The 21,662-nt window shown below is 44.5% G+C and overlaps 1 protein-coding gene across 11 annotated transcripts in view; it reads right to left on the bottom strand.

The window, feature by feature from the left end:
* Positions 1-21,662, bottom strand: part of BNC2 (basonuclin zinc finger protein 2) — a 526,652-nt gene that overhangs the window by 20,951 nt on the left and 484,039 nt on the right. For 2 of the 11 annotated variants that reach the window (XM_069625988.1, XM_069625989.1), the window contains one exon: positions 18,261-18,328. The exons of the other annotated variants lie outside the window; for them this stretch is intronic. In XM_069625988.1, coding sequence (XP_069482089.1) covers positions 18,265-18,328 — 64 coding nt within the window. In that variant the 3' untranslated portion in view covers positions 18,261-18,264. The remainder of the gene's footprint in view (positions 1-18,260; positions 18,329-21,662) is intronic. 11 annotated transcript variants of the gene reach the window in all.

The raw sequence follows: 21,662 nt of genomic DNA, 5'->3' as shown, positions 1-21,662 counted from the left end.
TTACCGCCTGGGTCGTAATGAGGCCCATAGTCTTTGGCTGGGAAGTCAATTTCCATTTTCACCTGGTCTTTGGCTTATACCATTCTTCAATATTTAAGGACAGGACATAGGTCTAAATGGTCTCTTCATTGCGATTTATTCTGCTCTCGTTGTCCTCTTAGTTTTAGAGTCATTAATGCACTTGCTTTTTTCCATATATCCATAACCAAATTGTTGCTAGAATCATCTGATATCAAGAGAAATATAGTCAGATGACTGGAGCCACAGCAGACAAGCAATATTGTGTATGTGCTGTTTTCAGCCAACGGATGATGTGAATGTGCAAACTGAGGGCTAGAAAAGAACAGGCCACGCCACCAGAAGCTGGCCTCCTATGCAGCGGTCTCGCTAGCATAGAGGTCGTCAGTCCGTTTTTGGAGAGCCACACCCACTTTCGATAAAACCTATTATTCTCTGTTCCTAACACTGGTGACCCATGTTATGTCCCATGTTAAAAGAGATGCTGACATAGTTAAGCCCTATTGTTACAGGTCGGGATAGCAAGAATTGTGTGGCCCTAGCTGGTCTGTACAATATAAGAATGCACAAACACAGCCTCTAAACTCAAACTGGGACAAATGAAAGAAAAACTTAGATAGGTTGCCATGTCTTGGATGTTTTTCGGCAACCGACTTGAAAATATGAAATCTCCTTTCTGGTCATTCCAGGTGACTAGTTACAAATAGGCATCAGGGAAACTGACTATACATGACCAGGAGGGCGTGTGGAAGATGCACTGAGTAGCTAGAAATACGCTTTAAAATCAACATACCCCATCAAAATACAATAGTTTATTCCTGGGCACAATTAGAGCAAACTGGAATTTCTTGAACAGCGGTTCACTAGCTGTCCAAAGACCAATATGCAAAGTATCTGACAAATGCTTATAATGGAAGAGCTAAAACTTGTTCTGTAATAAGTTGATAACACAATGAATTGATGACTGAACTCTCGATTTTATGGAATGTTAAATATGATGTAAATTTATGTATTCTTGTTATTAACATTTTGTGTTGCCTTTATGGAAAAATGTATTTTCCGAAAATAAACTCTGAATTGAAGTACACAATCAAAGTTGTACTTCCCTTTTCACTTATCAACTGATCAGTATTACTTTTCTTAACCTTGCCAGTTGTATGTATTTGTCTACTTGTGACGCTGGCGGAAGAAAAAGTTACCGTAGTGACTTCCATACTCTTAGTCCATCGTCACCTTTCCTCCATACTTATGGGGTGCCCGTCCTATGGGTCATAACACAAAATGAATTGCCTTTTTACATATTCTGTGTTGCCCGAGAGGCACCGAAGCGAGGGTATGGCCAGCCCTGCCGACTCTGCCCACTGTCTATCCTTGGAACCGCAAGACAGGAAAACCTGACTAATATTTTTAGGGGGAAGGCGGGCGGGGCTTATGGAGGAAAGGGGACTATGGACTAAGAGTACAGAAGTCACTATGGTGAGTTGTGTTTTCTTACTCTTACGTCCCTCCCCTTTCCTCCATAGTTAAGGGAGATTATAAAGCATTAATCTGTCACGGTGGCTGTAAAAATGGTTGTATACGAATTGTTCGTTTTACAACTGTTCGAATGACAATTGACCTTTTCACAATTGACCAAATTGTGAAGGTCAATTGTACCATATATGTGGGGGGAAACCCCTCACAACCCCCCACCCAACGCCAAACCCCCCAACACCCATATATATATATATATATATATATTATCAAACCGATATATATATATATATATATATATATATATATATATATATTCGGTCAATTGTGACCCCTTAAATTGTTCATTCGGACAATTGTAAACGAACAATTTGGGTAATACCGTAAAAATATTTCAAGCAAACAGGATCTGCAGAACTACCAGACCAAATTTGCATCCGATCTAGCTGTTGTATCCATACAGTAAAAATAGGGGAAGACCAAGTTACTGCTTTACTAATGACTTCCCATGTAATGTTTCTTTGGACTGCCACTGCTGTTGCTTTAGCATGAACTGCGGGAGCATGCAACCCTTTAGGTACTGGTTTGTTCTGAAGCTTGTATGCCTCCTCAATACAAGAGACAATTCACCAAGCTATGGTGGCTTTTGAAGCTTGAAGGCCAGGCTGTTGCCCTCCGAAGGATATGAATAAGCTATCTGATTTCCTGAATTCATTGGAGTGGTCAAAAGAGAATTTTAGAGCTTGCCTCAAGTTCACAGAATGATGGCGTGAATTAAAAAACATTGGTAGAATCATCTCTTGGTTTAAGTGAAAAGCAGACACAACCATGAGTAAGAATTTAGGATGTGTCCTAGGAACAACTTTATCTTCATGAAAAATTCTGTATGGCTCCGATGAGGACAGCGCATGATTCTCGCCAATCCTTCAAGATTTATGTTAGCCGTTGACATGGGTTTGAACGGCTCATGGGATATTGAAGACAATACTGCATTGAGATCCCAGATGGGTGAGGTTTTGACACTGGTGGATAAAGCTTAAGTAGACCATCAAAGTGCCTTTTGATAATTGGATTAGATGCAGATATCATACATTCGGTAGAGCTAATATAATCTCTGATAGCGGACAGATATGTACGTCAAGATTGAATGTTAACTCCTGTCAATGGTAAGAGACAAAAGATAGGATGTTGTCTAATGAAGAATAAAGGGAGTGTTCCAGCATCCAGAAACAGAAGCGAGTCCATGTGCTCTTTAATTGGGAACTTCTTGACTCCTTGTAGCTTGCATGTAGCCATATTATCCTCTGACAGGCCCATCCCAGCAATAACTAGGTTGTCAGGTACCAGGCTGCTAAGTTGATTGATATCAGGGAGGTGTGGAACACCTTCCTTACTTGCTGAGAGAGTAGATCCTGAGTTAGAGGGAGGAGACACGGTCTGTGAGGACTGAACAGTAGCAGATTCGAGTACCAAATGCTGGTTTGCTAGTTCGGTGCTTTAATATTAGAGTGCAATGAATTGACCACCTGACCTTTGAAAGCATTCTCAGAATTAGGAGAATTGTGGGAAATGCGTAGTATGTCTCGCTGCCCCAAGGAATTTGTAGAGCAAAGGATTGTGGACTCTGCCCCAAGAGGGCTGCAGAGAATGGACACTTGCGGTTTTGAAAAGTCACAAAACGATCCAACTAAGGCAGACCTCTTTTCAGGAAAATTTGGCAGACAACTGGTTGCAGTGTGAGAGACGGCTTAATTTGTCCACCCTCGATTGAGGTCTCTTGCTAAATGAACAACGTGGAGATATATGTGGTGTTGAACTGCCGAATCCCAAATTTGTATTGCTAGATGACACAAATGAGGGGATCTTGTTCCGCCCTGTTTGTTCACATAGAATTTAGCTGTTGTGCTGCCTGTTCTTATGGGGACTGTGGCATTCAGAACCAAGGGAAGAAAAGACTTGAGAGCTTTGGAAATCGCCAGACGTTCCAGGCTATTTATGTGTCAAAGGTATTAATCGAGAACAAAGTGCATGAGTTTGGAACTGACCCAATATGGCTACACATCCCGTCAGAGAAAAATCTCAAATTATAGTGTGCAGATTAGGAGCGTCTTCAAAAGAAACTCTTGATCTCCGATTTATTTCATCCCTCCAACACAGTATATCTGGTTTCAAGCTGGTGTGAATCAGAATAATTTTTAATTGAGGCTCGCTCTTGAATCCAGAAATGTGCTAAATGTAGCAGGAGGAAGGGCTACAATAGATGCAGCCACAATGCTGAGAAGATGCTGAAACCCCCACAATGAGGCGGCTTTCGCCACTAGAATTGTGAAATTGCCTGTTGTACGTCTTGTATTCTATGTTCCACTGTCATATCCAATTGAATCATATGAAGGTGATGTTCTGCGTTGGGACAAAACAAGACTACTTTGGTTGCCAGAGAGCTCCAGACTGAAGAGTAGCTCCAGCAGCTGTTGTAGGCAGGCTGCTGTTGCCCTGCATGTATCCGACCTGACGAGCCAGTCGCCAAGTAGGCATAAATGTGAATACCCTTTGTCCTTAGATGTGCCGCCGTAGGACCCATCGGTTTTGTAAATACCCTGGGAGCAGCATTGAGTCTGAACGTGAGGACCCAATACTGAAAATGCTGTTGACCAAGGGAAAACCTGAGGAATTTCTTGTGCAGTGCACCTCATATATCGGGACATGAAGATACGCGTCCTTTAGATCCACTGCACACAACCAAATCCCAATGGTTGAGGGCATTCCGAAAGTGAGCTGTGTGACCATCTTGAACTTTTCTAAGGGACGATATAGGTTTATATAGGGATGGTCCAATACTGTCCTCAGGTCTGCCTGGTTTTTCTTGGGAACAGTAAAGAGGTGACAGTAAAAGCCGAAACCTCTTTCCTGAGGAGCAGCTTCCTCGATCGCATTGATCGCTAAAAGGTTGGCAATCTTGAGAAGGAGAGGTGCTGATCCTGTTTGAATAAGAGGGGGAGACGAAAGAGGGGAGGAAGGGATGGGTAATCTGTATCCTCTCCTGAACACTGACATGGTCCAGGAATCCTTTGAGGTGGTACGCTAGGTTTAATGGAAAGCTGAAATCCTGCCCCTGACTGCGGAGGAGTAGATGTGGAGGTACAAATCATTGCTTTTTAGCACCGGCGGATGATGGGGAGGTGTAGAAAATCCTCTACTGGAGGTTTTTGGCTGCTTCCTTCTCTGAAAGATGTGCAACCTGTCTGGTTGATGGTTTTTTCTCTCTTAGTAACCATGAAAACAACAGAAGGATTTACTTCTAAAGTTTCTCTGTGCTTGCCTGGAAACTTGAAAGTGGGGTCCGTTTGTAGGAACAGTAAGGGATTTGACTATAACAGTGGACGTTTTCTGTTTATTTAGCTCTGCATCGGTGGAGGAGTGAAACAACTAATTTCCCTCAAAAGGTAAATCAAGATTTTAACTTGAATGTCCTTATTGAAGTGGGTAGCTGTAGCCCAAGCTGAACGCCTGAGGTCCACACCAACAGCTAACGCTTTAGAGGCAGTATCGATATGGTGAGTAGCTGACTCACTCATCTCTTCTGCAATGAGTTTTGCTTCAGCTAGTCCTTTCTTGAAAGCTGCTACACTGTCTTGAGGTAAATACTGCTGAAAGTCTGCAATTTATAGCCATAACTTGTGATTAGTTGCTGATAACAATGTGTCAGAGTTATCTTCTTGACATGTTTCTAAAGTGTTATCCTCTTTAGAGAGTGGACCTGAGCTTTGTGCAGCGTATGAGGTCGATGGTGACCTCGAGAACATGGTTGCTGATGCAACTAGGTTGCGGGTTGGAGGATAAACTTGGGGAGTCTAAGTATCACTTCTTGTATCTGGCATCAATTATTTTACTGGTAGCCGTTACTGTGTTAGGATTTTTCCAGACAGCCTTGGCTTCGGCTAAGACATCCTTTTGAAAAGGAATTCCAGATCTCTCAGACTTGGTCAGTGACAGTACCCCTGAAAGAACTCCAGGTTTTGAATTATATTTGTTGGCACAGGGAACCTTTGGAGGTCCTGAACAATGAGGCTTCCTCCTTGCCTTCATCATCATCACCTTTGTCTGTCCTTGTAGTTACGTCTTTAATTGGTTTTGGCAACCCTGGTACAGAACTGTGATGAACCTCCTGCATGGGTTGTTCTGAGTTTGTATCAGTGGTAACTGAAGGCGATGCAACAGGAGGAACGGGGTCGGGGGGCAGGTCCATAAGTGGTACTGGCACAGCTGGAGGTAGAGGCATGTTTAGATGCATCACTTCCTTTATTATGTTTTTGAAGTGATGCTTCATTGGATCAGAGTGCATGATCCTTTGACAATTTTTCAAAAAATCTATCCTCCGAAGATTCAAAGGTGCCGCAGGTGAGGGAGTTCGAGATGAGTAGGCGGATGGAGAGCGAGCTGATGCCGGTCTAGGATACCAAGTTGGTTGCCTAACTGGAGGAGGTGCTCCAAATCTGAGGGACGAGGATGGTATGGGGTAAGATGTAGGCCATGTCATCATAGGAGACCAATCAACTAACAAAATACTCTTTGGAACCATTGGAGGAAGAGGGATCTGTGAAGATCTCGAGGGAACCGATGGTCCAGACCCTGGTGAGGAAATTTTGGAAATATCCACAGCTGAGCGGGAAAACATGACAAATGAATCAGTGTATCTGGACTGGTCCATGGTAGCCATTTTATGGGGAGTCGGTCACTGACCCTGTGCTGGCGTCCCCTCCTTGGAAGGAAGAGACATTTTCTGATAGGTTGTACTTGATTTGGAACCTGTTACCAAAGCAAGTGAAGAGCTGCAAGGAGTCTTGCTCAATGCAGAGCTCTGCATCTGTTGAGATCCTGATGGACCCTTGGGGTGATCCCCGGTAGATTTTAATGAATGGAAATCCTCTGATTTTGCTCCGGTAGGCCGATGGCCCTCAGTCTTCTGTTTTGGCCTGGTAGATTTGCGACACTGAGGCGTCACCTCGGATACGAACGGTCCGGCTTAGACCTAGGAAGGTCCTCAGTGGTTGCATCGGTGCATGGCACAAGGGCCTCTGAGAGAGGTCCAATGTAAGCTCCCGAAGGAAACTCTGTGTTCTTACATCGGTAGAAGCCAACTTGGAATAGGATCGTACTCTAGTTATGCAGTGGTTAACCGCTACAGGACTGCCATCCCTCATGCTTGTGCGGGGTGCCTAATTTACCTGATGTCTCCACGAATGTGAGGAAAAGCACTCCTTCTTATGACGCGTGTCACAAGAGGAATAGGCCACTCACCTGTGTTGGGGGCCCAGACACACCAGGCAACGTGTGTGGGAATCAGCCACCACAAAATGCCTGCTGCATGAGGCAAAGGCTGTGAAACCCTTGACACCCGCCATAAAAAACGGACTGAAGTTGCCAGTGGGCAAAGACATCAAATGTAAAAGGCCTAGAGATATAGTTGCACAGTACAAAATTGCACGCTGTGCCAAGCATCCAGTCCCGTCGATGCAGAAAAAAGTACTGATGGATGTTGCTGGTGGGTGGAGTTGATGGGGGTGGCCACGCCCTCGCCTCGGTGCCTACTGAGCAACACAGAAAATTAAAAAGGGAGAATAATTTTGTGCAATGCCAAAAGTGTACCGGTCCCATCCCCATAGGATGGACACCCCATAAGTATGGAGGAAAGGGGACGGAATGTTAACGTATATCTCAACCATGGTGCTCATTAGTACTCCAGCATGTCACCAGCAGTCTGTGTGCGTGCTGTGCTGCTCTGTGGGATGAAGCCCTTGGCTGGCCCATCTTTCTTTACACCTTCTTTTTGAGGACAATAAGGTTTTATAGGCACTACAACAGACGGCAATAAATGCAGCTTCTTGAGGATGTATAGGGAGGCAGATTGTAAGATCTGAATCTTGCCACATTTCCACGGGAATCCCAGGGGATTCCCTGTGTAAGACAAAAACGTACCAGTTCAAACGCACTCCCCAGCCCCTCTCAAATCTCTCCCACTTCACAGGTGGTTCTCTTTCCCCCTCACCACCTCGACTAATAGAAAACCACCCTTTTCCCCCTTCAAATATCATTTTGAACAGTTTTCTTTTTCAGCTTCTCCAGGGATTACCACAGGATTTGCTTGCATGGGGAGGGAAACTATTTCATATTTTAATTTCTATAAAGTCTCTCTGATTTAATGCACCATGAGAGAAATATACACTTTTTTGGGCTCAAGAGGCACTCTTTTGCGTTTCAAATTACTTTTAAAGTACTGGATGGATTTAGACCAAAAAAAAGGCACATCTTTGATGCTTTGTGCCCAACTTATTTCTTGTTTGGTGCAAATCAGTCCAACAGATTCCGTGCGACGGTTGTTCAATGGAAGCACCTTTTTCTCTAAGGAAAAATGTTTGGGAGGTGGCCAAAAACAGCATTTTTGGTTTTCGTAATGACTTTTCAACCATGTATCGATTTTTTCTCAAAATTTAAAGTTTGGAAAATGTCCTTCATATCGGTCCAGCGAGTCAAACGTTATTGAAAATAGAATTTTGAGACATGTTAGGTGGCATCTGCTGCTCTAGAAAACAATTACATATATATATGTGTGTGTGTGTGTTGTGTATATACAGAGACACACCAACGCGCGCACACGAAATGCGACTTCTTTCAGCTAAAATAGGTGGCTTCATGTTCCGAATTGCCTGTGCGGCTTGATCAACAGCTCCCTTAAAGTTGTCATCCGTGACTTCAAGAAGAAGAAAAGAAACACATTCACTTGCAAGTTCACGATAGGATGATAGGAAGCGGCTGTGGCGTGGAGCGCATCAGCCTGTTGCCTCTCACACATCTGCAGCGCCTGCTTCCGCGGCCGACTGCTGGGAAACCGCAGCCAGGGGTGCAGGGGAGCAGGAGTCGAGGCAGGCTCCATAACTTCTAGAGGCGCTGAATGGGGAGGCGGGAATAAATTAACACTTGTGCAAAGGACGCGCTGATCCCCAGGTGGACGCGTGCCTTGCCGAAGACGGCTTGCGAAAAACACCATTCCTGCAGGATGCTGGGATCGGAAGAGGCGTCTCCTTGAGTCTGTTCTCGCTCACAGCGGTGGAAGCCTGTAAGCTAATTAGGCCCGGTACCCGTCGTCCATTGCTATCTGTCAGCCAAACGATGCGCAGAAATGTGCGGACAAGCTTTGGCGCTCTGCTTAGCTGTGTCCCTTTCCCGCTGTCAGCAGTCCCACCGGCTTCTCCTAATATAATTACATTGACTTTTATTCAATTAAGTGCCATTCCTGGCCTGAAAAAAAGCTGCTTTTTCAATTGATTCGAGTGTAATACAATAATAAAGATGAACTCATGGCAGTGCATTAGCTCTGCTGTTCATAACTTCCCCACGCCAGTTCATTCATGCCAGTCGATTTCCATTACGCCACCTCGGCTCAAGGAGAATTGATTCCCGTCTCCAGTCACTTCTTAATCTATTGCGCTTCTGTTTTTTAATAACCTTCCCTGATGCAATGTGCAGGACTCGGCCCAGGGGAAAGCCAAAATGCCAACTGTGCAAGGGGGCAGCGGCAGCATGTCAGATGAACCAGGGAAGTTCCTCAAACGTAGGCGTCGGTGACATCTTGTCAGTAATCCCGCCGCCATTGCAGGCGTTTCTGAAGGGACTGCGAAACAGCATTGGGTCTCGGAAGGATAGCCCAGGGGCAACTTGCTCGCCTTGGAAGCAAGACAACACGGAGCAACACATGTTCAATCCCCGGGTCCGAGCGTAGAAACCTCTGGGTATTAAGCGTGTTATAAATATCCTATCATATCATCAGTAACTGCCATGCTGATACATTAGGGCGCCTGGGTGTTGCACGGGCCACATTGGAAGTGCAACTTGCTGGTGAAATGGGGACAAGTGACGTGGAATGTCGATCATCCGATTTAATAGAAGTTCAGCCACGTCAAGACTAAACCATCCACCCGACCATGTCCTATCCAGTGCATAGAGCTCCATATCAGAATATGTACACCCCGCCCCCTTTGGTGAAGTTAGGAGTACAATCATTTTTATGAAACACGTGTAGTTCTCGTTCCCAGCTGCCATGTTTTTAGGCAAGTACAAGTATTTTTTAATTTGACAGGATGTGCATTTTTCTTTGCATCTTAAACATTCTTAGTAGCTGGCAATGTCTGTAAAGGGAAAAGAGCATTTTTATCATACAGGCCGCCTTCAAGCCAGGCAGCAGTAGCGCAACCCCTGAGCAGGGCGAGTGCCGGATGGCAGACCCATCATCCTTACTCCTTATTTGTCCTTGTTAGGAGCACTAGTCAGATTTTACAGAAAAAAATGACACAGTTAGAGGGCTTTTCTGGAGCCCTGAAAGTTCTTAATACAGAGGTAAACATGTTTTTAAGCACAGCCACATTTCATTTGAACTATGGAGTCTGCGCTGAAGTGAGACATGGTGATTCATAATTTGGGGCTCTGTGTAACCATGGGGATTGCTATTAGCCAAACACATGCAACCAGACCTTCATTGACTGGCCTAAGTGGAACCTCTGTTATTAGAGATGGGAGGGGTAAACCCCCATACTCCTCTTGCCTTCCTTGCTGTGTCTACCCGTATTCCCCTCCCTATTGAAATCCCACAATCAGGTCCTAAATAAAGTTCACTCAGCACTCGAAAGTATCATAGTTTGTGTTGAGATTTGCAAGATTAGGCATGCCACTGGACCCCTTAAAGTGCTGAAGTGGGGAGGCTGGGACTTAACCACATCTTCATATGTGTCGGCGATGCACCGAGTTAACCAAAATCTCCCTCTGTTTTTTAGATTTGTTTTCCTCCCCAGGTTATGCATATATTATTTAGAGTTTTGTTTGGCGGGACCCTCTTACCTCTTGCAGCCAAAGTGCTTCAAACTTTTAAGAAAATTTAGTAAATAATAACTGAAGGCAAATGAATAGCGTTCCACTGTTGAAGACATAGCTACAATGTTCTATAAAACCAATCATTCCAAGATGAGGCTCACATGGATGTTTTCAATCCATCATCTTTAGAAGAGGAAATTCCCTTTTTGCTGTTCTAGGCTTTCCATTTTTTTAGAGGGACGGGTTTCTCAATTTTCAGCACTTTAGAGAGATTACGCTTTTCTTCATTTTGTGGTTATGACGTTTCATACCTTTGGGGTATGTGACTGCAGAACATTTGTGGGTAGGAGAAAGGCAACAAATGAATACCTTAGCCTTTTCAGTTTTTTTTTAAATGTCACATCATCATGTGAAGGCTTATCATCTATATGCCCCCTGTATTTTCAATGAGTGCAATTAAACACAGATTGTGAGGTCGATCATGACATATGGCGTTATGAGTTAGGCAGGCCGGCTTGAACCAAAGCTCCTTCTCAGGGTAAAGCCAAGGAATGCCCATCAGTGGCAGAGTGACAAAGCCACAATGACACCCTTTAGCCTCCCACAAGTTACTGTTTGGCCTGCAGTACACTAATCCCACTCCGGTCGTTGGGAGCACCTGACACAGGGCCTTATTACGGGTCCACCTGCACAGAACCAGCTCTGGAAGAAGTTTGCAGTCTTTATTTTTTGTATTGCATGTTGTTTTCGAGGAGGGAACTGAAAGATTTTGCATGATGCATAATGGGTGGTACAATGTTAACTGACAAGCTCTGATATCGACTGTTTGGTGTCTGTGGACTTTGTACTGGGATATCAGCAGTAACTCCAGGTTAGTTGTGGTTCTTTCGCCTGAATTCACGTATGTAAGTGGGCATAAAAGGCACAAGCCTGGCTTCCCTGTCTGTTTTTGAATCAATTTCCAGGTTCTCTGCCTCGTCTAAAAAAGTCTGCACAGACCTGGTCCTAAATACTTACAACCTAAACTCTCAGAGTAGCTGCCAGCGCACCCACTGAGATCCGAGAATTGCAACCTACAAACTGTCCCTAATACAAAATGCAAAAACCAAGAGGGCAGGTGCTACTCAGTCCTCGGATCAGCACCATGGAATGATCTCCCGATGCCTTGAGATCTTCACCAACTTGCTCCAGAGCTATATTTAAAACTCGCTTTTCTAACATTCCCTATTCCATCATCTCCATTCTTCTGCTCTGCTTCTCTGGTCTATCTTGAAGTCATAGCAGATATAAACAAAATCCAGTTTGTAGTGTGTGCTAAATAAATGCTTAAAGAGTATCATACAACTATACCAGTCAACAGCCAGTCTATTTGCTGTGTTATGTCATGCATAGTTTCAACACACATTTATAGCATGTGCCATTGTCATAGACCTCTCCGAAAATGTCCACATTGAAATTAATTTGTTCTGGGGAAAATGCTGATGCACGGGGAAACCTCGGCACGTGGCACTGGAATGGAACCGGAAGGGTTTCAGTTACAAACGGCAATGAACTTTGCAATCATGAGGGAAACGAGTCACCGGCCGTCCCACCCCTGGTATCCTGGAATAAAAGCGCCGAACCCATGAATGCCCACTCTCAAATATGTGGTGTCAAATGCGGCGATGAGCTCCATAAGCCAAAGCAAAGAGATCCCATCCTCTCCCAGTGCCGTGGGATACTCATGGTACTGAGTTCAAGGAGAACCACCCCACAGCTATTGGGAGAGCAACGGATTCTTTACAGACTTTCACTGTTGGAGCTGCTACTATGGTAGCAGTGCATCTTAGCCAGTCAGTTTTTGAATCACTATGTGCAGATTAGTGATATATATTTGCACTAGTGCAAAATATATAGACAACACAATTTTCTACGATTTCTGTTGCTTGCCTGAGAGGGAAAAGAACAAGTAGTTTTTGCCCCACAATGTGTTCAACCAGTTTTACCCAAAAAGTTTATTGAGCAGTGGAATGGTGCACCATTTCTTGCAATCTTTCTTTTTAAAATGATTATGAAAGCAGCAGAGCTATTTTGCTCCAAGTGCCTAATGTAAAGATCCTATTAGGTGCGAGGAGAAAATACGTTGCCCTGTGTCTTATTATGGAAGCCGCAATCATGTCATAATAAGCATGCCTTTGCCCCATTTTTCTTCATGCTTTATGGACAGAGTCAAAACATGTTTGCTTTATTTCTTATTACAAAAGTAGAAGAATGTGTTTGGCTCTTGCTTTAAGGTACTTTATGGAATATGGTACATCATGTGGAATATTGGTGTTTCTGCCCTCAAAAGCACCCACAGGTGAGTTTGTCAGATTACAGCCACTAATGAATGAGGAGAATTATTATAATTATTTTGTATACGATATTACTGGGGACTGGCTTCTAAGCACGAGACCGAGATTCAATATGCGTTGTTTTGCTTCCAAGACAAACGCGTTAGCCCTGAGCTATGCTCCCAGCCCTGATGGAGCTGGCCATTTTACCGATTTGAGTATTGCCACACCTACTTACCCATTCGCTGCCGGGCAGGGCTCAAGGTTAGGGAAGGCAGAGGGCAAAAGACTAAGGGCAGTGAACCTACATGTTAGCAGAAGCTGAGGAAAGGTGGTCTACTAGGCAGACTTTTAATAGCTTCAAGGGGACTCTGCACTCACAGTTACCAGGCTTTAGTCAAAGAAATGAAGGCTGGTTATGAAGCAGAGGCTTGATTATGTCACATGGCCATTTTTTAATGACTGTCAGCTGTCGGGACAGTTTTAACGCCAGTTACAGTGATTACCTGACTCCTTAGAACTATTAATGACAGGAGCCGGTAAAACCTTAAGATTCACCAATAAGGGGTTCTCCTGTCAACAACTCTCTATTGCAACATGTCAAGACTATAGCAATGAGTTGTTCTGGAACCGAATTGAGCCCCATGTAAAACATGATGCTCTCTTTTGCAATAGATTTATATCAGCGACATTAAGGGAGTCATTGCAAATGCAGAGTGTATATATGCAGCTTAGCAACACTGCTATGGAGAGACCATAAAGCTATTGGAATGGACCATTGTGCAATAGCAGACACCCTCTCGAGGCAGAATACACTCACTGCAGGGAGCGAAGACATTAGAGCCAGGCCATGGTCTTTCAAGGCAAAAAAAATGGCTCCAACACGTCACTGGCCCATGAGAATGTAAGAAGGAACTTTGAAATCCTTGCATGGGCGAAGGGGCTCAGCCATGTTACATGTCACGTGGATCAGGGAATGTCCTGGGCTCTGCAATGCAACTGACCTGTCAGCTTAACTCTATGCATTACATCACTTATTAGCTACCATCTTGCCTCATGTCCTAGCCCTAGCCATTCCATATAAGTAGGGTTAGGCAAGAGCATTCTGGATGCTCATGGGAGTGATATGCTTTGTGCACACCACAATACCACCTAAAATGGAGGACAAGGCTTGTTTTTAAATCTCGGCACAAATTCTGCATCACGCAGTGTCTGTCACTCAGTGCAGCGTTGTCACTCAGTGCAACGTGGTAACGTACATCTGGGCCCCGAGCATTCAGAAATGCCTCTGATTTATTCACATTGTTCCACATATTGTTTCTTTTTCTTCTTTCTTAAAACAGAGCATGTGAGCCAGCAGAAGTACTTCAGAAGAAAGACCAATCGCCTCTGGGCTTTCACTTAAATCTCGCCATGCACCATCCACCTGCAGACACATCTGCGGGATCCCCCTCGGGCCCAACATCCATTCCAGGACCGCGGGAGCGGAGCGCAAAATCAATGTGCTCCGGGCTCCTTCCATCACCCCCTACAACTCCCGGGCCATGCCTTTCATCCCGAAGTGTTGGCAGCCCTGTCGTATATTGGAAATCAACCTGTGTGAGTTTGATGGCTCTCCCTAGAACCTGACAGTTCATCAATGCCAGCAGCAGAGTCCACGGGCTCCGGAGACCCTCTGCTACACTTCTCTCCAGTCTGCCCACTCCAACTGGACAACACGCTCATGACAGATGACGGGAAGCACTTGTCATGTGGCCGGTTTCCCTGCTCCTGATCCGGAGCTACCAAAGGGGTCGGTGAAGGCTACTAAGCGTAACCAAAAAACAAAATCGTGCTTTATCTGATAGCCAGAGTATGGGATACAATGGAGCAGCAGGGCTCATGTCTCCAATGTTAAGTGTCCCTGGATAGATTTTCTGGCAATCTCGTGATTATTTTGCTGTATAAATTCTTACAAGCAGGTCTGACGATTATGCAGCATGTGATTGCAGGCCTCTCTATCCCTCTGCTTGTACTGTCCTAACTTCACTTCTACATACAAAGGAGCCGAGGGATGTCATTTAGGGGTCGCCAGAGGTCGCAACTGCGACCTCTGAGGTCTCCCTTGCGACCTCTGAAAAAAAAAAGTTATTTTTTGTAATGCAAGCTCCTGGCTTGTGGCTCTTTACTTCTGGGGTGGTTGGCTTTCTTGTTCAGGCTCCTTAAAAACAGGAGAAAAATAAGAACAGGGGTGCCACAAGTCTAACACTTTCAGCACTGACCCTACATAAGAAATAATAGGAATCCAAATAATGTGTCTTTCTGAAATTCTATACAATAATTGCTAGGCTCATTAAATGTTTATTTCAGGCACACTTCAGTGGTTGAGTCACTGATTTAGTCTGTTCTTAAATGCCTCACTCAGTCTTTCATCCTTCTGAGGTCGATAAATGAGTACCAACACAGGTTGGGTGATATTGGTTGTATATTGGGTGTATATTTTGTCTATATAAAGCGCTTAAGCGTAAGTGCTAAATAATAACACATCATTATCATTTTGGTCATGGACGTCTGCTTGCATTTACAGTAATTTGGTAATATGGGCCTACACACACTGATCTTAATGATACATATGGCGATCCATACTTGTATGAAATGTACATCACATAGTGATATCGTAACTATATTTTTCGTAGTGTACAATGCTATGTGATGCCACTTCCTATTTTGTAAACGGGTGAAATGTCGTGTTCCATCAGTACCCGCGATATCACTTCGGGGCGGGGGTCAAATTACATCACTTCCTATGATGTCATCAGGGGTTCAAGGGTAGTGTGATGTCATTTCCGCTACCCCTGGCATTTTGGTGAAATGACATCCCTGAAGGAACTCATTCACGCTCGTGAAGAATTGCCCCCCTGTCCTTATGACTGAAATTGTCTTCATGTTGTGCTCTTCTGTGAAATGGTTTCCCTCGTCTGCCTCCTGTCGAGCCTACTCAACTGCCTGATCGTCTGTAAAAGTCCTAGCTTGTTATATGAATCTGGTCTGGTTACCCAGTGGCATTGGCAGGCAGTTCATCCCCTTCAACCCCCGAGTCGCCCTGGTTCAGCCCAAGGTGGATAGTGGCCAGGTGGCATAAAAAGAGATAGAGGGCCCCCAGGCTCTGCCCAGATGCCTGCTGGGAGTGACCAGAGTGTTCTAGCAGACATTGTTGAAGGGTGCTGAAATGGAGGAGGGGCTGTACACTGTACCTGGTCCTTTTCACTACCCGTTACTGAATGGGTCAAGGAGGCAAAGCAGGCTCAAAGTCAGCAGAGGACATTTAATTTGAACCTGGCCAACCGCACTTATGGTTTTGGGAGGTCTGCTCTCAGCAACTGTTTAATATCATGCTTCTTTAAAGGAGAATGTGCTTGTGGACAGGCTCTCTCTGGGGAAAGGAGCACTCATGCGCTCAACTCCCCAGCCAGGCCAAGATGAGAAGATTGGGGTGCGTGCACTCTGCACTTCAATGGAGAGGTGGTGAAAGGGGGTTTGCCAGTGCACTAAGTGGAAGGAGAGGGCATGGATTTTGTGGAGAGAGGATTTCCCACTTGAATAATTGAGTGATCCTGGGCAAACTACTTTATGTCCCTGTACTTTGAGTCTATTTTAGGCCAAATTGAGAAGACTTTAAAAGATGGTAATCTCAAATCTGAATTTCTGTGTACGTGAAAATGTTGTGCTCATAGTGAAACAAGAACAAAGGTGGTGCATCGCCTAGGAGGGGTCTGCAACATTTGGCTTGTAAGATGTGTAGGACTGCATCTCCCATCAACCCTAGATGTCACATTTAATGCAGAGGGATCATGGGAGTTGTAGTCCAAAACATCTGGAGAGCTTCGGGTTGCAGTGCCAAAAGGAACTCGTAGAATGGTGTTGCCAGGATTAGGCTTCTGTGATCCGCTTTATATTCAGCATGGACCAGCTGACAGTCTACCTGCATTAGTAGTACAGTTAAATAAAAAGAGGTGATGGCCGGAAGGTTTAGAATTAATCTGAACCTCTGGCGCTGCCCTGGGCAAACCTCCAGACCACTGCTCTTCACCTGTAAACCATTACAGAAAGGGGAAAGACCATATGCAAATCAGGCATGGTCCTCCCCCAAAAGGGGCAGTCAAGCCCAAACTGCTTGGTCACATCCCTTCTACACGAGACCACAAGCATCCCTAGACCTGTTCCTGCCTCATTGGGCATCATCAGTGAGGTGTAACTTGGGTCTCTAGGCCCAGCAGGCACGGGCATGTCCACAGCATACCTAGGCCGACATTGGCTGTAATAAACTGTGGCAAGCCCTATCACATCTCGAGTTCTCTTTCTGATTCCTAATTGAAAACGAGATTGTGGGAGAAGAACTGGCATGGGCAAGTGTCCTTCAAGCTTGTACACTGCCAGGCTATCAGCAATACTTTTACCTGGCTGGTCAACAAAGGAAAGTAAGGGTTTGGAAAGGGGTTGTTGCGGCTGCAGCATTTTGGTAAAAAAATGCCCCAAATTGTATTATTACAAAATGTGAATCAAAATAGCCTCCTTGGACCCCTTTTTATAGGAATTGGAAGGGTGATAATGATATGATGGAAATACCCATCACCCCCTTCCACCATAGCTATATAGGAATGCTATTATCCATAAAATTGATCCATAAAATTGCATTCCGATAGAGCTAGGGTGTAATGGGGCGATAGCTATTTGCACCCCAGACGAACTTCGTTTGAATGGTTTTATTGGGATGGGAGATGGGCTGCGTTTGTCTTATCAATGCCCAAACTAAGGTAAAAAGACAAGATGGCCGCCACCATAGTGACTAGAAAGGGGATCTAGTCACTTTGTGTCATTTTGATGTCCAAATCAGCCACGTTTCTAGCCTTTTTCCTGTATTATGTTATATGTTGGTGCCAAGGCTGGGGTACTGTACCGTTTAAGCATCAAACCAGACTGCAGAAGGGTTCCCAGTCACAACCTCAGAGTGTAATTTACATAGATTGAAAAAAACGAGAAATTGTTTTTTCATGTACTGACCTCATGGAAGGGAAGAGTGTGGGCTTTATTACCAGGGGTGGACGTGCTTCTGCCTGATTGGAGACAGTGGGCCTTCTATCAAAACAATGTTTTACGCCAGGGCCTTTTGCCTCAGGTCACAGCAATCCATACATACATTGGAAAGAATTATATGTAAAGTGGAGGTCACAGTCTGCCATTGCTGATGAATTATATTATTGTACTCACCATGATCGGACAAAAACCAAATGAGCACCTTTGGAAATGCCTGGTCAGCTGCTCATTTGGCCTTGCTCAGAAATGTGCTCTAGGAGTTACAAGCATTGAAATACACAGTACATGCAAACGAACCAATAGCCAGAAAGCCTGTCACGTGACTTTCCACACCCATCTCATTCATAAGAAAGCAAGCACACTGAAAAAACAAGATGGCCTCTCCGAGATCTGGCATGCCTGGTAAGAGATGGCATGAAGTTGGGGGTTTCCACATTTGGGGAGTAGGGAAGAGGAGGGGCAGAAACGTGCTCACAACTTAACACTCAGCACTCGGGAATCTTATGAAAAAAGGATATTTACCCATTTATATTTCTAATTTTCCCACTGCCCCATTTGCTCCTTGATCCTCCTGGTGCAATCCGGATGCTCTGTATCAAAAACAAACAAAAAAGAGACCACACCCATAACGCTGGAGGTATGACCGGAGGGTCTGGAAGGCGCTCATAGCACAGCTTCTCTATACAAACACGTTCTCCACAGTCAATAAGTCATTCGCATTGCCCACCCGACTGCCTCCTCTGGACCCCAGCCTATGGAACCAGTCAGTAATGACATTCAATGTTTCACCATCCAAATGGCATGGGGTTCATGCTTTATGAAGGGGATCTAATGTTATAACCTACTATACAAAGGCCCATTTCAGCAACATTACCCCGGGACAAGAGTTGCATTTTGTAAGATCCAGTGAGGACTCAAACACACCACGGATGCAGGCACTGCACCCTCCATTACACTTCCTGAAAATGACCAGGTGTTGTTCTTGGCCCTGGGATCAGTCCATATTTGTTATCAGAGAAAGGGAGGAGAGAGAGCCCCTGGGTCCAGTGACGCATGGTATGATCTAGTAACTGCCATAGCAGGAGCAGTGCCCTCACCAAAGGGCATTCAAAGATCATTGTTGACAAAAACATTGCACACATTCCCTCTGATGAACTTGCTAAATGCACATTTTCTTTATTTCCAAAAAAGGATATTCTGGCCCAGTTACACTTCAGTAACCAGTAACTAAGCTACGAAAATAATATTTTACAACAATTGCCATGGCTCGGGAGAACTACAGAATTGTTTGCAAAGAAAATACAATCTTTATCTGAAAAAAGTGCAAACACTTAAAAAGAAACAAAATTTCAAACCAAACCAACATAAAAAAGAATACAAAACATGCAGGAATGAATGGGTAGACTAGTCCTTGAAAGACGCAGTGTTCCAACCAGTTAAATCTTCTAATGCGTAGGGAATCGTTCACAACGGTTACGCAAACACCTCCCTCTGCACTCAAATTATTCACTTGAAGATCAGCTCCACCAAACTCTTTGGGGCTTTGGCTAATTTAGCGCGCAGATAGGGCCCGTCGCTTGTAATAACAGGCAGGATGCATTGGGGTCGGCCATTTATCAGAATTAGACTTCTGTTCTCAATTCACAGCGAATTACCCTGCCTACACCGCGCCTCCCTCCACAGAGCTCTCCATCCCCTCATGACCGCCTAATGTGGCAGGCAAACAAAATTGACAGTCTCATCTTGTCAATAAGGGGGAGGGGAGGGCCTCTGGGGGGAACATTTAACTTTGCATGGAGAGCGGGGCATTAATGCGCCTGTCCCACGAATGTTAATCATCTTCAGGCTGCCGCTAACTTTGACAAGAGCGAAATCACCAAATTTGTTTACTAAATGAATTGTAATAGGCTCATAAGAGAGCATGACATATATGGTGGAACCAAACAGATGGTTTGTTTACTCCACTTTGCAACTTTATAAATGTTGTAAGTCTGAAGGTTTAGTGTGAATTATCGGTTGGCTGGCGGAAGTGCGCCCTCCTCTTGCATACTAAATACGCAGAAGGATTTGGAGCGCAATTTGTCATCACTATGGATGGCATAAAAACATGTTAATGCTGTCGGATGCTATCTAAGAGGGCAACTTGTCTGCTAGAACTTTTTTTTTTCTAGAGCATCTATGTGAGCATGCTATCGCCCGGGGTTAACTCAAGGTTTGGCATTTGCCAGTGCGGTTATGGTTTGTGAGTACTCACTAACTTCTTTTCAAATGAGATCTTTAATTTCATAGAGGTATGAAAGCCGGTATTGCGGAGGTTGGTACTCTTGAGCAGCAGAGTGAGTGGACCTCATCCATGCATGCACAATAGGAGTCTTAGATTAGGAACAGCACTGGCATGCAGGCGTGGCATGAAGAGGGCAACGTATAACGGCTTCTACAAGCCTCTGCCTCTAAAGGCATGCTACACACCAAGCGTAAAAAGCATTTGACAACACCCAAAACTACAAATGCAAATTACCACACTTAGTTATTTGCTCAGCGACCTCCAGTGCATCACGTACAAAGTGATGATGCGCCAAGCTCACACTTTACCAATTGGTCAGTACCAACCACTTTGAGATTACATACCAGGCAGTGCTCCACCTTACATTCTGATTGGTTGGTGATGTTTCCAATAAGAATCTGAGAAATGTTCATTTTCAGAGGGGCCGTTCTCTAAACAAAAGTTGTATGTCTCCCACTACCCTGCACTGCACTTGGGGTTCTGAAGAGAGTCCCTGTGAAGCACCTTTCTGCATCTGCTGCTCCCCGATCTTTCCTGCCCACTGTGTACAAAAGAGTGTGAGAGATATAGAGAGAGAAACTGACACTGGGTAGAGAGTGAAAGTGGGAGGAGTGTGGAGAGGAGGGCATGCCGTGCCTCGTTCTACCTTCTACGCGTCTTGCTGTGCCTTGGGATTCTGCATACTTTGCTTGGAGGTTTGTGGGGTGTGATGGTGGGCAGACACAGTGACTTACACTGGCGTAACATGTAATAATAACTTGATATTTTTCAATTCAATGTTCTTTTTTGCAGGTGCAGTGTGTGTGTATGGGGAGCTTGCTGCTGGAGATTCAACCGCATGTGTTTTCTAACAGCAAGCAAAAGCGTGAGAACGTTTTTCACAAACTACAACCTGTTCAACGCTCACACAGGTAAATTGTATAAGATGTCTTTTCAATAACGTTTAAACATATGGCATACAGTCTTTATACCAGATATAATAAATACAGGTGTGCAGTTATAAAATCGAGGAAAAAAAGTCGAATGTAAAAATGTCGAAAAAAATTAGAATGTGTTTTTTTTATTTGTATGTTTTTTGGGGGTTTAGGTAGTAAAAATAAACGGGGGATTGGCGGGGAACCCCCCATTAAAAAAAGAAATAAATTAAAAAAAAAAAACGCATTTTTTTTTTACATTCTTTTTTTCGACATTTTTGCAGTCGACATTTTCACTATAAACCCCTCATAGCATTCATGTTGGTTGTGGAGTTTAATTGGCATTCAATTGGTTGAGGCGTGTAATGTGCTACAAGCGCCTTTTCAATGGCAAGATTTGATGATAACCCCCAATGATGGTCTGTCATAGGGCCTGCTCATAAGTAGCCCGCATGACTGTTTTCATGTCCTGGAAGGATATCATTTGGCAGCGCCTCCTGAGCTGCATGTATAACTATGATTGTACATTGATAGCATGAATGCTTCACTGACAGGTGTTTGTGAGAATCAGCACTCAACAACCCCTTCTTCACCAGCATTTCCCATTGCAATAACATGCCTGCGCACCTTAGAGCATGCATTCCACAAGCAGGATTTAGTCACTTGCCCCATGTCTGAACTGTGTGCACCTGGGAGAGGCCCCTGCTCGGTCATTGTTTCAACACT

Source organism: Ambystoma mexicanum, chromosome 6p (assembly GCF_040938575.1).
Source record: "Ambystoma mexicanum isolate Mex_15411 chromosome 6p, UKY_AmexF1_1, whole genome shotgun sequence".
NCBI lineage: Eukaryota > Metazoa > Chordata > Amphibia > Caudata > Ambystomatidae > Ambystoma > Ambystoma mexicanum.
This window is presented reverse-complemented; position numbering and strand designations above follow the sequence as displayed.